General features: G+C 38.4%; 1 protein-coding gene across 10 annotated transcripts in view; it reads left to right on the top strand.

The window, feature by feature from the left end:
- UNC13B (unc-13 homolog B) overlaps positions 1-19401 on the top strand; it is a 296554-nt gene that overhangs the window by 117186 nt on the left and 159967 nt on the right. For all 10 annotated transcript variants that reach the window (XM_066367732.1, XM_066367730.1, XM_066367733.1 and 7 more), the window contains exon 7: positions 3466-3523. In XM_066367732.1, the coding sequence (XP_066223829.1) occupies positions 3466-3523 (58 nt within the window). The remainder of the gene's footprint in view (positions 1-3465; positions 3524-19401) is intronic.

Raw genomic sequence — 19401 nt, 5'->3', positions numbered from 1 at the left:
TTCTCATCTCTCCCTTCCTGTCTGTCTGTCCCTATCTATCCCTCTCTCTGATTCTCTCTCTGTCTCTGTAAAAAATAAATAAATAAAAATTTAAAAAAAACAACAAAAAAAACACAAAGATCACTGTCCTCATGGATCATATAGGAGGAGACAGACGATAAGCAAGAAAATAAATATGTTGCCTGACCAGGCCGTGGCACAGTGAATAGAGCGTTGGACTGGGATGCCAAGGACCTAGGTTCGAGACCCTGAGGTCGCCAGCTTGAGCGTGGGCTCATCTGGCTTGAGCAAAATAAAAAATGCTCACCAGCTTGGACCCAAGGTCGCTGGCTCAAACAAGGGGTTACTCGTCTGCTGAAGGCCCGCGGTCAAGGCACATAGGAGAAAGCAATCAATGAACAATTAATGTGTCGCAACGAAAAACTGATGATTGATGCTTCTCATCTCTCTCCGTTCCTGTTGGTCTGTCCCTATCTATCCCTCTCTCTGACTCTCTCTCTTTCTGTCTCTGTAAAGAAAAAAATTTTTTTGTTTTAATTAAAAAAAATACTTAAAAAAAAAAAGAAAATAAATATGTTAAGTGTGAGAAAGTAAGAAGTGCACTGGGGAGGCTATTTTCTCCATGGAGATTTTACACTTTTTCTGTTAAATTTATTCCTAATTATTGTGATTAGTATATTTAAAACTTACATTTTCTGAGAGAAATATTTCTAATAATCATTGCTATTATAAGGCAGTGGTGCTTTGCTGGCCTTTTTTTTTTTTTTTTTTAGTATTGATCTTATTCAGCAATTCTTACTCTACTGAGTTGTTTAAAGATTTCCTTAGGTCTTTTAGTTTTTGCATTTTTGATTAGTAAGTTTTTGTGTTGTTCCAATTCTTGTTTTATTTTTTAAGTGGATTTTAAAAATATATGTTTATTAATAGACTTTGCTTTTTAAGAACAGTTGTAGGTTTACAGAAATATTGAGCAGATAGTAGAGGGAATTTTCATATTGCCTTTTCCTGCCCACCTCCCTGAGTTTCTCCTATTATTAACATCTTAAAATAGTGTAGTACATGTGTTACAGTTAATGAACCAATATTGATATATTATTAACTAAAAAGTTAATGTTTTATTTTTATTTATTTTGTTTTATTAACTAAAAAACAAAACTAATAATCCATAGTTGTTGTTTTTTTCAAATTTCTTTACTTTTATTTTACACATATTTTTTTATTTGGGAGCTCATCCAGGACTCTGTGTTACATTTAGTTGTCTCCTTGGCTCTCTTGGCTGTGACATTTTCTCACACTTTCTTTGGTTTTGATAATCCCTTATTGTAAAAAATTTATTGTATAAAATATTCAGTGTAATTTTTAACAGTTGGAGTTAGAGTAGGGGAGCCTTGTCTTTTTCCTGAGTGTAAGAGGAGTGCTTCATGAGTCTTAAAGTATGATGTTTTCTATAGATTTCAAAAGATACCCTTTTTTAGATTAAGGAAATTTGATTTATTTCTGCTTTTTAAGAATTATTGTGAAAAAGTAATATTTTATCAAGGTTTTTTTCTGCATTTATTAGATCACATAGGGTTTTTCCTGTACTCTACTTATTGTGGTGAATTACCTGAACAGATTAGATTTTCAGATATTGAACTCTCCTTGTATTTATAGAACACCTGGTTATGTTATATGGCAATATACATATATACATACACACATATAATGCATTTCACATGTAAATATTATTATACTTATTTATGCTGGATGATAATACGAATTTGGATGCTATTTTATTTATGATTTTTGCATCTATGTTTATAAATAATACTGGCCTAGAATTTTTCTTATGCTATTTTTGTTTGTAAATTAGTATTATATATTTTTCCTTAGCTCTCTTACTATTATTAATTGAACTATAGTTGGTCTTTAGTTTTCTTTTTTGGACTTTGAAGAGATTCATTAACTATATCTCTGGAGATATCTACTCTTATCTCTTAAGTCTGAATTCTTCTAGTTTAATGCTTGAAGTTTTATGATTTTCTCACTATTTTACTTATGCACTACCTATAAAAGTCATCATTATTTATAATGGTTATTATTTATAACCAAGTCCCTTTGTTACTTGGGAGTAGGTTGCTTAACCTTCAAGAAGTTTTGAACATTTCTATGATTGGCAGTTTTACTAATGCTATCATCTTGTTTAAATTGTACTTCTGATCCTTCCTTAGTGGAGGTTGTAATAGTAGTATCTATCTCTGATATTTTGTATTATAATTTGTTGCTTGTACAGTATTTACATATTTATATACAAAAAAATGTTTTGTATATTGGATCCAGCCACTTGAAATGCCCTTCACTACTAACACTGCTTTATAAGCACCATCAACTTTTGTTTGGATGATTGCAATAATTAGTCTATATCTCTTCTTGTTCCCTGTGGTTTATCTCATACAGCAGCAAGAGTGATTTTTAAAGTGTAATCAAGTCACATCTTCCTTGTGTTTAAAACTCTAAATGGCTTCCCAATATGCTAAAATAAAATCCAAACTCTCTAACATGGTTTACAAACTCTGCTCTCCTGTTGCCTGGAACAAAGCCTTGAACAAAATAGGTACTCAAGAAATATCTGTTGAATGAGTGGCTCATTCATTGGTAATGCTAAAGAAGCTTTGTATTGCCCACGATTTCACAGCTTATTAATAAGTGCAGAGTTAGGATGAAAACTCCAGATAATTTGCAGATTGCTGGACCACATGTTTTCCCACTCCTACAATGGGATATCTGAACCAAACTATTCTGTCTTCCAAACTATATGTACCTGTGTTAATTTGTTTATGCCTTTTTCTTTTTTGTTTTACCTTCCCAAATCCTGCCCATCCTCAAGACTTGAACTTAAATTATGTGCCATTTTATAGAAAAAAAATTTTTTGTGGCTTCAGTATTTGTTTTTTGGTGGCAATGGTGGCAAGTTGGGTTGGGAAGGCTAGAGTATAAGTGCAAAGGGGACTCTAGATTTCAGATGTTACATTACATGCTTAAATATATAAGTAATTTCACTTATATCCCACATGACCTTGTGAGGGAAGAAACACTGTTTTTTTTTAAACATCAGAAAACTCAGTCTCAGAGAAGTTTTTAGCTCTATCACTCAAATGAGGAAATCTATATTGTAGAGGGCTGAGTTTTCTAAGTACTTTGAGGTTTCTCTTAAGACTAAGCCTTCTACAGCTGCCCGGAAGGTGCCCTTGGCTAGAACAGTCTCTTGATTATCCTGCTTTAGCCTGTTGCATTGGACCAGTGCCATATCTGATTCTGGCTGCTTTGTCAGGATCACACGGAAATCAGCAGCAGGATCATCTGTTTCTTTTCAATAAAAAAGTTTGACTTTTGTCAAACACTAAATCTTTTTACAAGTGGCTGTGATTTCCCCCCCTTCTTTACTTGGGCCTCTTATATGTGTTTTTTTCTTCTTTCTGCTTCTAGTATTCTATTCAAGAAGAAAGCCAGAGGGAGCCATTGCCCAGTGCTGCCGCCCAGTGTTGTAAGTGAGAAACTTGTCTCTGAATCTCTCTAATACACAGCTTTCTGTGAGTTCTCCAAGTGTGGTTTATTTTGAATTAAGGAGGGTAGAGTTGTGGTGTATGTAAACAGAAGATATTCCAGAAGCACACTTATTCAGGCCCATAACTCCAATGGCTCTCTGCCCATTAGCTTTAGGAATAGGTCTTCTGGTTTTGTGTGGCTGTAGGCAGGCAATGGTGCTTGTCTTTTTTCTCCATTTGTCAGCTTTTACCCTTGGAATGATTTTACTCATTCTATCCCCATTTACCTGTTGTGATTAAGTGTGTGTGTGTGTGTGTGTGTGTGTGTGTGTATGTATGTGTGTGTGTGACAGAGAGAGTCAAACAGAAAGGAAGGGAACAAGTTGAGAAGCATTAATTCTTTGTTGTGGCCTCTTAGTTGTTTGTTGGCTATTTTCTCATATGTGCCTTGACTGAGGGGCTGCAGCAAACTGAGTGACTGCTTGCTCAAACCAGCGACCTTTGGGCTCAAGCCAGTGACCATGGGGTCATGTCTATGATCCCACGCTCAAGCCACTGACGCAGCGCTCAAGCTGGTGAGCCTGTGCTCAAGATGGTGACCTTGGAGTTTCGAACCTGGGTCCTCTGTGTCCCAGGCCGACGCTCTTCTACTGCGCCACCGCCTGGTCAGACCCTGTTGTTATTCTTTAATGTTCAGTTTAAATGTCACTACTTCTGGGAAATCTTTCTGCTGCCTTTTCCTTCCCCCAAGTCTAGCTAGGTGTTTCTCCTTTGCTTCTGTAGTATACATCTATCATATAACCTATCATGTATTATAATCTGTGTATTTCTTGGACAAGAATGCAAAGTTTTTAAAGGCATAGACATTCTTCCTTTTTTTAATTCCTAGCACCTGGCTCAATATCTGATACATAGTATAGTATGTCTCAAAAAAGTTTGATAAATGATTAACTGAGTGAGAGAACTGGTCATTTTTCCTCAGATTAATTTATCCAGACCACACAGATTCTTTTTGAAATGAGCCATGCATTGTTGATATATTGCTACCTGCTCAGTTTCTCTCAAAACAAAGATACACTGAAGTATTGATTTGGAGTCTGTTCTCTTTCACTTTTTCAACTGGAAATGTGTGTGCGTTGTGTCTTTTGTGTTACTATAGTTTTTTTGGGGTTTTTTTGGTATTTTTCTGAAGTTGGAAACGGGGAGGCAGTCAGACTCCCGCATGCGCCCAACTGGGATCCACCTGGCATGCCCACCAGGGGGCGATGCTCTGCCCATCTAGGGCGTCACTCTGTTGCGACCAGAGCCATTCTAGCGCCTGAGGCAGAGGCCATGGAGCCATCCTCAGCGCCCGGGCCAACTTTGCTCCAATGGAGCCTCGGCTACGGGAGGAGAAAAGATAGAGAGGAAGGATAGGGGGAGGGGTGGAGAAGCGATGGGCGCTTCTCCTGTGTGCCCTGGCTGGGAATCGAACCCAGGACTCCTGCACGCCAGGCCAACACTCTACCACAGAGCCAACTGGCCAGGGCTGTGTTACTATAGTTTTTATGACTCAAATGTCAAACTCTTATCAACTACAGGTTGAAAGTGGTGGTAATGGTGGCAGTAGTCATTACAGTAATAATAGTAATAATGAGAACCACAGAATCTAACAAATTTTAAGGTCTTGCAGTATGCCAGATGCTGACCTAAGAGCTAAAATGTACTAACTTACTTAATCTTTTTTTTTTATTATTTTTTTATTTTTTTTATTTTATTTATTTATTTATTTATTTTTTTTCATTTTTCTGAAGCTGGAAACGGGGATAGACAGTCAGACATACTCCCGCATGTGCCCGACCGGGATCCACCTGGCACGCCCACCAGGGGCGGTGCTCTGCCCCCCAGGGGGCGATGCTCTGCCCATCCTGGGCGTCGCCATATTGCGACCAGAGCCACTCTAGCGCCTGAGGCAGAGGCCACAGAGCCATGCCCAGCGCCCGGGCCATCTTTGCTCCAATGGAGCCTTGGCTGCGGGAGGGGAAGAGAGAGACAGAGAGGAAAGCGCGGCGGAGGGGTGGAGAAGCAAATGGGCGCTTCTCCTATGTGCCCTGGCCGGGAATCGAACCCGGGTCCTCCGCACGCTAGGCCGACGCTCTACCCTTATTTAATCTTTACATAAATTTTACTCATCTCTCTCCATACTTCAGATGAGGAAACAAAGGCATACAGAAATTGAGTAATTTTCCATAAATCACATAGGATGTAAGTGGTGAAGCAAATATTCACAGACAACCTGACTTGATCATCCATGCCTTGAACCACTATACTACTTCCATCATATTGTTTGTGAGAATGAAAACCTCTATTTATGGTTTGTAAACGAATTTGTTGCCTTCCATTTTATAGGCTACTTTCCTAATAAAAGTAAGACCAATGGGAGAGGTCAACTTTTTTTTCTTTAATAAAGAAAACCTGCTATTTTTTCATGATTTTTTTACTCCTTTTTATGGCCATTTAGGACTTAAAATTTATCAAACACTTAAGGTTATAGACAGTGGTGGGATTCAAATAATTTAACAACCAGTCCTCTGCCCTAATGACCATTTTAAGTATTAAAAAAAGATATACCAAAAGGTAGTATATTATTTCATGCATTTAATACTTAAGAATAATAAAAGAGGTACACAGAACTAGATTAGGTTATAAGAAAGAGTTTTAAAATATTAATGGAAAATATTAATCCCTGACAAAAAACAATAAAGCTGTCATTTAAGATATTTCCATATTGCTTCTTGATTGGCATCCTCACTTGCAATTTTTTTCACCTGTGGATGGAATGAACATTACTATGGGTGCTTAAAACATGCTGTTGTGCAGATGAATGTTAAAAAAGAGTAAGGAATGTAAATTTGTGATTTTCACATTGGGTGGCTGCGCAGGTGCCCACCTTAGAGAGAACCCTGATGACAAGTGCCATTTTAACAACCGGTTCGCTGAACTCAACAAAAAATTAGGTGTCAGTTCTGCTAAACCAGTGCGAACCAGCTGAATTCCACCGCTGGTTATAGAGACCAGAATTGAAGATCAGCTTGTGGATTAAATGTCTATAGATCCTTTACAAAGTCATTGTAATGAGCTAATTTTGATCTTTTAAATCTTTTAAACTTTTTTTCAGGTCTGCTAATGAGAAGTAGAATGTAATGATTGAAAATTTCTCTCTTATTTCTCCCTGGGCCCATTTGATGAAATGCAGTTCAAATGATTAAACAGCAAATGCCACCTGACCAGGCAGTGGAACAGTGGATAGAGTATCAGCTTGGGATGCAGAGGACTCAGGTTTGAAACCTGGAGGTCACCAGCTTGAGTGTGGGCCTATCCAGCTTGAGCGTGGTCTTACCAGCTTGAACGCAAGGTCGCTGGCTTGAGCATGAGATCATAGACATGACCTCATGGTTGTTGGCTTGAGCTCAAAGATCCCTGGTTTGAAGCCCAAGATCGCTGGCTTGAGCCCAAGGTCGCTGGCTTGAGCAAGGGGTCACTTGCTCTGCTGTAGCTTCCCACTCCCCGCCAAGGCACATATGAGAAAGCAATCAGTAAACAATGAAAGGGCCACAATGAAGAATTGATGCTTCTCACCTTTCTCTATCTCTATCTCTGTCTCTCTCACACAAAAATAAATAGAGCAAATGACAAGAGGGCAGGAAGAAATAAGAGGCTATAAATAATCAGCAAGTTTATTACATTTTTCATCTGTTTAATGCCTAACTTTTATTTTTCCATAAATAGACTGTTTCTATCTTTTGACTACTTTATATATTTTTATTTTGAAAAATTTAAACTTACAGAAAAGTTGAAAGTACAGTAAGTACTCGTTTACCCTTTACTAGATCAGTGATTAACATTTTGTCTTATTTGCTCCTCCTCCTTCCCACCTTTCCCTCGTATCTTTATTTCTGTCTCCATATATAGATACAGAAAATGCTTTTTTTTTTTCAGTGAGAGAAGGGGAGATAGTGAAACAGACTGCTGCATGCACCCTGATCGGGATCCACCTGGCAACCCTCATCTGGAGCTGATGCTCTAATCAACTGAGCTATCCTCAGTGCCTGAGGCCAATGCTTGGACCAGTCGAGCCATTGGCTGAGATGGGGAAGAGAGAGAAAAGGGGGAAAAGGAGGGGGAGAGAAGCAGATGGTCATTTCTCATGTGTTCCCTGACTGGATATTGAACCTGGGACATCTGTACACCAGGCCGACACTCTTATCCACTGAGCCAACCATCCAGGGCCAAAAAATACACATTTAAACAATCATTTCAATGTAAGCTTCAGACTTCATGACACATCAGCATGTATTCTTTACAAGCTAGGAGAGTCTACATAAAATACTATTGTCAGAATCAAGAAATTCAAATTGATGTAATAATATTATTTAATATACGGTTCATATTAAGAATTTGCCAATTGTTTACCAAATATTTTTATAGCTATTTCTCTCTCACCACACATTTTATTTGATTGTCCCAACTCTTTAACTTTCTTTAGTAATAATTTAAAAATCCTTGCCTTTTTGGTCATTTATGACACTGGTATTTTTTCCCAATTAAAAATATTTAATTCTATTTTTTTATTTTTTATTTTTAATTTAGTGAGAGGAGGGGAGGCAGAGACAGACTCATGCATGTGTCCTGACCGGGATCCATCCAGCATGCCCATTAGGGGGCGATGCTCTGCCTATCTGGGGCCCTTGTTCTGTTACAAGGGATCCATTTTTAGCACCTGAGGCAGAGGCCATGGAGCCACCCTCAGTGCTGGGGGCCAACTTGCTCTAATCGAGTCACGGCTGCAGGAAGGGAGGAGAAGAGAGAGAAGCAAGAGAGTCTGAGGTGGAGAAGCAGATGGGTGCTTCTGTGTGTCCTGACTGGGAATCAAACCTAGACATCCACATGCCATGCCAATGCTCTACCACTGAACCATCTGGCTAGGGCCAAAATATTTAATTCTAATTCCAATGTGTAATGCATATGGGAGTATACATTTATATAAGTTTTAGCAATTTGGCAGTATATGCCAGGAGTCTTTAAAATATTCATAACCTTTGATTTTAGAAGTTGAATTTCTAGAAATTTATCTTAAGTAACTAAGAAGTAGAAAGGGCTTTGTGTATAAAGATGTTCTTTGCAAAATTATTAAATATCAAAAATTGAAAATTACTTAGTAGTTAAGCAACAGTATAATAATAATAGCAATGAGTGAATATTATACATTTTAAAAAAATTAATCTTTGAATAATAAATGAGGGAATTTTTCATGAAACTAAGTAAAAAAGTATACAAACTCTCTCTGTATAGTATCTCTGTGTACATGTATATGTATATACATATGCAATTTAAGACATTGCTATGGACTGAATTGTGTACCTCCCAAATTCATGTATAATAGCCCCCAATATGATTATATTTGGAAATGGGGCCTGTGCAGAGGTGATAAAGGTTAAATGAGATCATAAGAATGAGGCCCTAATCTGATAGGACTGGTGCCTTTGTAAGAGGAAGAGACAACAGCTATCTGTATGAGGACATAGCAAGAAGGTAAGCATCTGCAAGCCAGGAAGAGAACCTTCACCAGGAATGAGATCAGCTGGTACTTTGATCTTGAACTTCCTAGCCTCCAAAACTAAAGAGATCAAGGGTGCAACTCATGGACTTAACCATCTCAGATGTCTCAGGTGGAAATGTAAGAAAGGCAATCATTATAAAGTGGTAATGAACTTGGCTAAATTGTTCCACTGTTTTATAAAAGGTATAATTTGCATGAGTTCAAATTGGATATTTAGCAGAGTATTCTAAGTAAAGTATTGAAGCTGAGGCTGAGTCTTCCTTACTGCTTATAGTAAAGTGCAAGAGGAGAGAGTTGAATTGAAGAAGGAATTGTTAAGCAAAAAGGAACCAGAACTTGGAGATTTGGAAAATTCTTAGCCTATACATATTATAAAAATGAGAAAGCATGCTCTGAGGAGAACACTAAAGGAGCTCATAGATGTGAAAAAATAAAAATAAAAGTAGAAAGGATAAAGACCCTAAACCTGAATTAATAGAATTTACAGATACCAGTAATAAAAATGTCATGTATTACTTTATTTGAAAACTAAAAGAGATCATGGATGTGACTCATGGACTTAATTAGCCATCTCAGCAGAAGCCAGGCTAGAGATGGGATTATACCAGAGACATTACCCATTTCAACTAAAGGTGGGAGAGAAAGAATGAAATGAAGGAAGGCTGTTGGATTTCTTGGATTCTACAGGACCAGAGCCAGTGGTGGGATTCAGCTGATTTGCACTGGTTTGGCAGAACCGATACCTAGTTTTTTGTTGAGTTTGGTGAATTGGTTGTTAAAATGGCACTTGTATCAGGGTTCTCTCTAAATTGGGCACCTGGGCAGCTGTCCAGTGTGGAAATCACAAATTTACATTCCTTACCCTGTTTTAACGTTCATCTGCGCAACAGCGTATTCTAAGCGCCCGTAATAATGTTCATTCCATCCGTAAGTGAAAAAAATTGCAAGTGAGGATGCCTATCAAGAAGCAATATAGAAAAATCTTAAATAACAGTTTTACTGTTTTTTGTCAGGTATTATTTAATATTTTTTATTAATATTTAAAAATTTATAATCTAGTTTTGTATACCTCTTTTATTGATTTTATTTAAGTATTAAATGCATGAAACAATAAACTATTTTTTGGTATGTGTTTTTTTATGCTTAAAATGGTCATTCAGGCAGAGAACTGATTGTTAAATTATTTGAATCCCATTACTGACCAGACCTTAGAGTTATTTGGCTATAAACATGTGCTCTTCTGGAGGAAAATGAAGAAAGACCCAAAAGGTGATTCAGAGAATATGATGGCTGCCATTCCCAGCACAGGCCCAGGGGACAAGGCTGTTTCCTTCTATTTCACTGTATGAAACCCTTCACTCTGTGAAGCCACCACAGAGAGCCATGGGGCAAGGCAACCCTGCAGATCTGTGGGGGTCATTGGCATCCCAGTGGGCCTGGCAGGTGAGACATATAACTAAAGAGAATTATTCTCCAGCCTTAATTTAAGATCTAATGGAATTTTCTTTACTAGGTTTTGGTCTTGCTTATCTCCATCACCTCTTCCTTCTCTGCTATTTCTCCCTATGGAATAGAAATAATCTCTGTATGCCTGTCCCACAGTTGTATTTTGGAAGCACATAACTTGTCTGATTTCACAACACTGGAGAGAAATTTTGTCTCAAGATGAATCATACCTGTAGTTGCACTCATATCAATGAGACTTTGGACTTTGGACTTGAGTTGATGCTGGAATGAACTAAGGCTTTTGGGGCTAATGGAATGGAATAAATGTATTTTGCATGTGAACAGGACATGAAATTGGGGTAAGGGCAGAGGCAGAATGCTATGGGCTGAATTGTGACCCCCTAAAACTCATATGTTGAAACCCTAACCCCCACAATGTAGTTGTATTTAGAGATAGAGCCTGTGAGGAAGAAAATGTTAAAGGTTAAATTAGATCATAGGGTGGGGCCCTAATCTGATAGGGCTGATGCCCCTTTAAAAAAAAAGAGACATCAGAGGTCTCTCTGCCAAGTGAGGACATAACAAGAAGGTGGCCATTTACAAGGTAGGAAAAGAGCTCTCACCAGAAACTGAACCCTATCAGGACCTGATCTTTGACTTTTTAGCCTCCAGAAACTGAGAAAATAGATTTGTGTTGTTCAAATCACCCAGTCTGTGGCATTTTGTTTTGGCAGCTCTGAGTAGACTAATACACTTAGGTAAATGTATGTATGTACGTAATTGGGAGAAAAATGTCTGGAAAGGGAAGCACCAAAATATTAATTCGACTTGTCTCTGGTGTGTTGGATTATGACTTTTTAGCCTCTTCTGCATCTTACATTTTCTAAATATTTAACAAAGTACTACTTATTATAGTTAAAAATTGTTAAGAGCAGTAATGGAATCATTGAGTCCTTGTTTTAGATCTAGATTTGCTGTTGTCTCTCTGAGTGACTTTGTAAATCTTTCCACTTGTCTACTTTAGTCTCTTGATAGAAGAGTTGGGCCTAAGTGATCTCTAGATTGTACCTACAGATAGGTACAGGGTTCAAATCAGCAATTCTCTTGCCCAGATAGACATCTAACCTGTCTGGCTCCCATTCTTGCAAGCATCCCCAAATTTTGTGAATCTTGGAGCCTCTCCTCACTTGGATTCACAGTGGAGAAACATTCATCTTGTTCCTCTCCAGGAGGTAGAGAAGGGGAGGGGTAACCTCTCTTCACAAACAGCTGCTCTTCCAAAAGGTTATGGAATTGCACCCACATTGGCGTAGACATTCTATATTATAACTGGCAATGATCCAGTTAAATTGTCTTACAAAATTTCCTAAAACCTGGATTTGTCTGATTGTTCCTTCACGATTAGGTTCTGATGACTACATAGCTGATGTCAATTTTGCAGAAATTATTTGTGATTCCTTTATTTGTGATGCTGATGTTAATTATTAGTTCAGATGATGTTTTCCAGATCTCTCTACTGTTAGGGTATTTTTTTTGGGGGGGTGGTTACTACTTTGAGACTGGGTAAATATCCTTTTTCTCACAATTTTTTATTCATTAATATTAGAATTTGTTATGATTATTGCCTTTATTATTTATTACATTGGTGGTTACAAAATGATGATTTTCTAATTTTTTCATTACTTTTACATTGAGTAGCTATCTATGTTCTGTAAAGAAGAGCTTTCCTTCTTATCCTCCTTTTCTTATGACTATCACTAAGAACTCATGAATTTTTTAACTCAATGTTTTATAGTCCAGTTTAGAATCTTTGATGCTCAAATTGTCCCAAATTTGGCCTGTGAGAGTTCCTTAAACTAGATCCTATGTCCTTTGGACATGGCTCCATTCCCCTCCCTCCCTCCCTCCCTCCCTCCCTCCCTCCCTCCCTCCCTCCCTTCCTTCCTTCCTTCCTTCCCTTTTCAATTGGAATTCATTGGGATGACATTGGTTCACAAAACCGTATAGGTTTCAAGTGTACAACTCAATATAGCACCCTCTACCCCAAAGGCTCTTTCCATCCTCATTTCCCCTGCTTTGCCCAGTTCTACCTACCCCTTCCCCTCTTTCTCTCTGGCTATTGCCACCCTATTGTCTGTGTCTGTGTGATATGTATATATGTTTTTTGGCTAATCTATTCACCTTCTTTCAACCAGTCCCCCTTGCTCCCTTTCCCTCTGACTGCTGTCAATCTATGTGTCCATGCTTCTGTTTCTATTTTGTTCCTTAGTATGTTGTGTTCTTTAGATTCCACATATAAGTGAGATCATACGATATTTGTCATTCTCTGACTGGTTTATTTCACCTGGTGTAATAATCCTCAGGTCCATCCATGCTGTCGCAAAAGGTAAGACTTCTATTTTTATGTCCGGGTAGTATTCCACTGTGTAAATGTACCACTGCTTTTTTATCCACTTATCTATTGATGGCACTTGGGCTGTTTCCAGATCTTGGCTATATTTTTGAGATATATAGTGGGATGGCTGGGTCAAAAAGCAGATCCATTTTTAATTTTTTGAGGAAACTCCATATTCTTTGACCACTTCCTTTCTTGGTATAAGATGTTCCAGGCTCAGATTATTCGATCCCTGCCTCAATCCTAGAAAAAATCATTTCTTCAAAGAGCCCTGATTCCTTTTGGTGGGAAATGGTATTTAGAAATGAAGATATTGGATCTTATGCTCTTAGCTACTGGAGTGCAATTGTTTCTTGGCTGTTAAATGGATAGAGCTAGGAAAACACACACATACACAATTCGTATGTTCATACTGATATCGCCAATTAATAAATACCCTCACCACAGGATGTCTCCTGACTTTCCCCCATTTCATATTTATGGCTTTTATCTCTCTCAATGAGAACAGCAAATTATTTACTCATTTCCTTAATTAATGTGCACAAGCACATTAATATACTGATATTAATATTAATATACTAATGCTATTAACATACTGATATACCATGCTATTACCAATAAGAAGCCTACTAATTAAAGTTTAGATTCTTGAAAGTTATTTTTTTACCTTAGTATATAACTCACATAGGATTGCAAAGTCAATGTCACCTCTAAAATTTAACAAAATTTCATAATGTATTTTGATATCCAGTCTATAAATAAAATTCTCCAAATCCCCCCCCATATATTTTTGCCTGTTTTGTCCCAATTTAGGATACAATCAAGATTCATTCATTTCATTTGAATGTGGTGTGAGTTAAGGCTCTAAAATCATCCTTTTGCATGTGAACATCCAGTTGTCCCAGCATCATTTGTTAAAAGGGCTATTTATCCCCCCCCCCATTGATTTTATTTGTATTTATGTTTGAAACAATCTTATTAGTAGTTAACAGCCTATTATTTTTCTTCCAGGATTTTTTAGAAGATTTAATTTTTTAAAATGTATTAATATACAGAGAGAGGAAAGGGGGGGGGGAATGGGGAGAGAGAAAGAGAGAGAAAGAAACATTGATTTGTTATTCTACTTATTTATGCATTCATTGGTTGATTCTTGTGTGTGCCCTGACCAAGGTTGCAGGTCAAACTGCAACCTTGGTGCATCAAGACAACACTCGAACCAGCTAAGCTTCTGGTCAAGGCCTAGCAGATTTAATTTTATATACTCACATAAAAGAGAATGAATATACTTTCTTTTAGGACATGTTCCTCAGATGTGTTCTCAATCTGTTGGTGGCAGATACCAAGAGATGCATGCTTCTTTGCATACTTGAACCTTAGCACATCATGCTTGCTTTTGCAGGTCTTATCTGCATGCTGGCTTTTTCATATTTCAGTAATTTTTTGCTCCTCACTTTAAAGAGCTATTTTGAGGCTGTACAATTTGGTCTGTATTTGATACAGATCTCACTTGCAACAAATGGTAATATGTGAACATTTACCTTAGCCACAAGTTTAAAAATACTACAAGTTGATGCAGGGAGATAAAATGGTCTGTTACTTTCCAAATGTATCTAAACTTTCTAAGGTATTCAAAATTTATTCTTCAATAAGGATATTTTAACCTACATCTTGTCAAAGAATGCAGCAGCATACCCTGTTGCCACACCAAACAGTCTTATGACTACTAAGTTCTACCACATTTTACTGTTTTCAATTGTCTACTTTGCTTACCCACTGTAGTATTAATGATAATATATCATTGGCTGCAATCAAGAAATGAATCAGAAGTGATTCAGCATCTTGCAAAGATTTGATGATCTGAATACTCAAATATTTTGCTAATGTGTATAAATTAGTACAGCCTTTTTAACTCAGTAATCTCACTGCTAGAAAGTATTTAAGGAATATAACTTGAGATACAAAGTGAGATTTGTATATAAGATTTAATTATAATGGAGAAAAATTGCAAAAATAATGGAATAATGGGTAATTATAGCTTTCTATATGATGGAATAATATGCTGTTAAGTAATTTTTAAGATAAAGAAAATATTTATGTGAATAAGTTTTGAAAAGTGGGATTTTATGTTGATTCAGTAGTATTATATCAATAATCTAAAAAATAATTATAAGCCCTGGCCGGTTGGCTCAGTGGTAGAGCGTCAGCCTGGCGTGCAGGAGTCCCGGGTTCGATTCCCGGCCAGGGCACACAAGAAGAAGCGCCCATCTGCTTTTCATCCCCTCCCCCTTTCTTTCCTCTCTGTCTCTCTCTTCCCCTCCCGCAGCCAAGGCTCCATTGGAGCAAAGTTGGCCCTGGCGCTGGGGATGGCTCTATGGCCTCTGCCTCAGGCACTAGAATGGCTCTGGTTGCAACAGAGCAATGCCCCAGATGGGCAAAGCATCGCTCCCTGGTGGGCGTGCCGGGTGGGTCCCGGTCGGGCACATGCTGGAGTCTGTCTGACTGCCTCCCCGTTTCCAACTTCAGAAAAATAAAAAAAATAAAAAATAAAAAAAAGTTCTTTAAAAAATAATTATAGGCATAGGAAAAAACTCAAGGAAATGCAGTTTTAATAGTGGCCCTCAGTAGTAGGATTATGGGTAATTTTTGTTTTATTTTTATCTATATATTTTTGTACTTTCACAATTTTAAAATATTTTTATATGATAATTAGAAAACCAATAAATATTTATTTTTAAATGATCCCAGGCATGACAATATAGAGACAAGTCATTGTAGATTTACTTGTTTTTTTTTAAAGATTTTATTTATTCATTATAGAGAGGAGAGATAGAGAGAGAGAGAGAGAGAAGGGGGGGGAGGAGCAGGAAGCATCAACTCCCATATGTGCCTTGACCAGGTAAGCCCAGAGTTTTTTTGAACCGGCGACCTCAGCGTTTCCAGGTTGATGCTTTATCCACTGCGCCACCACAGGTCAGGCCTTTAGTTAGTGTTTTTGTTGTTGTTTTTTGATAGAGACAGAGAGAGGGACAGATAGGGACAGACAGTCAGGAAGGGAGAGAGATGAGAAGCATCAGTTCTTCATTGCTGCACCTTAGTTGTTCATTGGTTGCTTTCTCATATGTGCCTTGACCGGAGGGCTCCAGCAGAGCGAGTGACCCCTTGCTCAAGCCAGCAACCACTGGGCTCCAGCCAGCGACCAAAGAGTCATGTCTGTGATCCCATGCTCAAGCCAGCGACCTCACGTTCAAGCTGGTGAGCCCGCGCTGAAGCCGGTGACTCAGGGTTTCGAACCTGGGTCCTCTGTGTCCCAGTCCGACGTTCTATCCACTGCAGCACTGCCTGGTCAGGCTACTTTTTTAGTTTGGATTTAAGACTTCATTGAGTGATCTATAGTGGGTTGTTGAGGTTGACACAGTTTTAGTTCAACAACACTAGTGATTCCTTGATTGAAAGTTCTAAGTCCATGATGGCGAACCTTTTTATAAAAACCACCCACTTTTGCAGTGCTGGTTAACCTGGTTCCTCTCGCCCACTAGTGGGTGTTCCAGCTTTCATGGTGGGCGGTAGCAGAGCAACCAAACCCTGCTGCGATTGGCCCACCAACTGGGTCCACTTCTTCTGGCAAGGTATTGGTCTAGAATGGAAGAAAGGCATTTGGGACCAGAAACAGATGAACAAAATATCCTGTTCTACTTAAGTCCACTATCACCTATTTAGAAAAGTCCTAGCCCCCCATCAAGAGGCAACCAGAATACTCCACAAGCTTAAAAAGTTAGTCTTGTCTGTGGTCTGTAGAGAAATAGGACTAAGATCGGCTTTGGCAGTACCTGCCCAAAGTTTTGTGTTTAGTTGATTTTATTTTATTTATTTATTTATTTTTTTGGTATTTTTCTGAAGCTGGAAACAGGGAGAGACAGACAGACTCCCGCATGCGCCCGACCGGGATCCACCCGGCACGCCCTGCGGGAGGGAAAGAGAGAGACAGAGAGGAAGGGGGGGGGGTGGAGAAGCAAATGGGCGCTTCTCCTATGTGCCCTGGCCGGGAATCGAACCCGGGTCCCCCGCACGCCAGGCCGACGCTCTACCGCTGAGCCAACTGGCCAGGGCCTGTTTAGTTGATTTTAATGGGGGTATTATACCCTCATCTATAAAGCAGGTAGGAATCTAGTTTTCCAGGTGGGGAATATCTGGTTATATATATAAAATGGCCCCTTTCTCTGTCTCCCCAAAAAGGTAGAATATTAGAAATAAGTCAAATCACAGCATGGTGGTAAACAGTTTTAGATGGAGACCAAGAATAATATAAGGCTATAAGAGTATTTAAATGTAGTGCATACTAGGTATACAGCATCTGAGGCTTGATGGCTTAACAGTAAGTAGTAGAAGCACTTAGCACCTCCTGCTTCCTGTCTAAAAATTAACAATATCAACATGATGGATTACCAGGAAATATAACAATAAGAATTGAAAAGAAGAAGTGTTAAGTCATAAAAACCAACATTCTAAGTATGTGGGTAAAAGAAGGCCACTGGAAGTTAGTAGTGGTCAAATAAGATGTCACAAGTTGGTAGCCAAGCAGTGTATTATTGACAGTGCTTCTGAATGTTTGGTCACTGTTATTCATGAATGTGATTCACACCCAATTGTTGTGAATTGATTCATTCTTTAAAAATTTTTAAACAATGTTGTGTTATGCCCTAGTTTACTAATTTGAAAGATTGATTCATACACAGAAAATTTTGATTTATGATCTGATGTCATTATTTATAGGCAATATTGTAACAAAACCAGTGAAACAAAGCCTTCACAGAGAATCCAAGAAATCCCTTTGAAGCACCAATGGCAATCTGCATCTCAAACAAAAGTTCAAACTATCTTTGAGGTCATATTACAAACAGAAATAACATAGACCTGCCTGGCCTGGCGGTGGCGCAGTGGATGGAGAGTTGGACTGGGATGCGGAGAACTCACTGTGTTGAGGCATGATCATATCAGTAAATTATGGGATATCACTCCAGCATTTTATGACAGAGTATACCAACTTGAGAGGACCTGGCACTTTCTGTCAGACCTAACCACCATACACAGCTTCAGATATAAAGGAAGCTTGGCTGGCACCAGATCCTGTGGCCTATTGTCCAGCAATTTGCTGTCTGTATTACTTATTTTATAGAAGACAATAGCCACCATGCTGATAGCCCCTTCCTACCAGGAGATCCCATTCTTAAAGAATTTTGTGGCCTTATAGTCTCAACTACAGTAGTACTATCCTTTCAAGAATATGTAGGAGAAACTATGTTTCCAACAGTGTCTTAGAGCTCTGTCCCTTTTGAAGGGACAGAATCAGCATATCCTCTACGTATTTTTACAGTGCCATGTTGTCCTTGCATGGCAGGCCACTTCAAGACAGTACGGTCTACTAGGACTTCTGCTGCTCTTCTTAAACAGTGCCCTGCACTGAAATTAGGGATAGATGCCCAAGATAGTCCTGGGAGACCTGAGGAATTATTAAACCCCTGTCTCCCAGACTCCTCTGGGACACTGCCACTGTGGATTTAGTTATAGATTTATATACTCCCCAAAGCCATAATGCTTATGCTGTTTACTTAAATTCAGGGCCTGATAAGTGGGCTATTAAAATAGTCCCTTACCAGCTGGCTTTTAGCTTTATACATTGCCGTGCTACCTCAGAAAAGAAATGGTCCTGCTCTATAACTTTCATTTTTTGTCATAATGTGGCTTTCAGTATCTATCATGGATTTTTGAATGTTCTGTCCTTCTAGTTTAAAATTTTGCTGTCTCATTTCAAGATCCCTGTAATTAAACGTTGCAGAATATATTAGTTTCTTTGTTAATTGCCATTTCTTGGTGGTCACTTTGCATGGCATTGTCAAAATCTTTTTTTTTAAAGATTTTATTTATTCATTTTAGAGGAGAGAAGGAGAGAGAGAAGAAGGTGGGGAGCAGGAAGCATCAACTCCCATATGTGCCTTGACCAGGCAAGCCCAGGGTTTCAAACTAGCAACCTCAGCCTTCTCTAGGTCAACGCTTTATCCACTGCACCACCACAGGTCAGACCTGCATGACATTGTAAAGAGCAGCCTAGGTTCTTTTGTTCTAGGTCTCTTATTTGGCTACTGGCTTTTGTTTCATTTTAAAAGGAATTCATTTATTAAATAGATATTGAGGATTACGGTACTAAAATTATAGTAATAAATAATGGTACTAAAATGTTAAAGGAAATATAATGAAAAGATATCCCTGCCATTCCTGAACTTGGTCACTTGGATCCTCTTCCCAAAGGCAGTCATCGTTAATAGTTTTTATGAATCATTTGAGAGGTTTACACTTGTCCAAACATACATGTTTACATGAAAAAATCTTTTGATTATTTTTTCCATCCTAGGACTTAGTCCTAGAGTACCACATACTACAAT

The sequence above is a fragment of the Saccopteryx leptura genome, chromosome 2, assembly GCF_036850995.1.
Source record: "Saccopteryx leptura isolate mSacLep1 chromosome 2, mSacLep1_pri_phased_curated, whole genome shotgun sequence".
Taxonomy (NCBI): Eukaryota; Metazoa; Chordata; class Mammalia; order Chiroptera; family Emballonuridae; genus Saccopteryx; species Saccopteryx leptura.
Note: the sequence above shows the minus strand (reverse complement) of the source record. Positions and strands in the feature narration are given on the sequence as shown.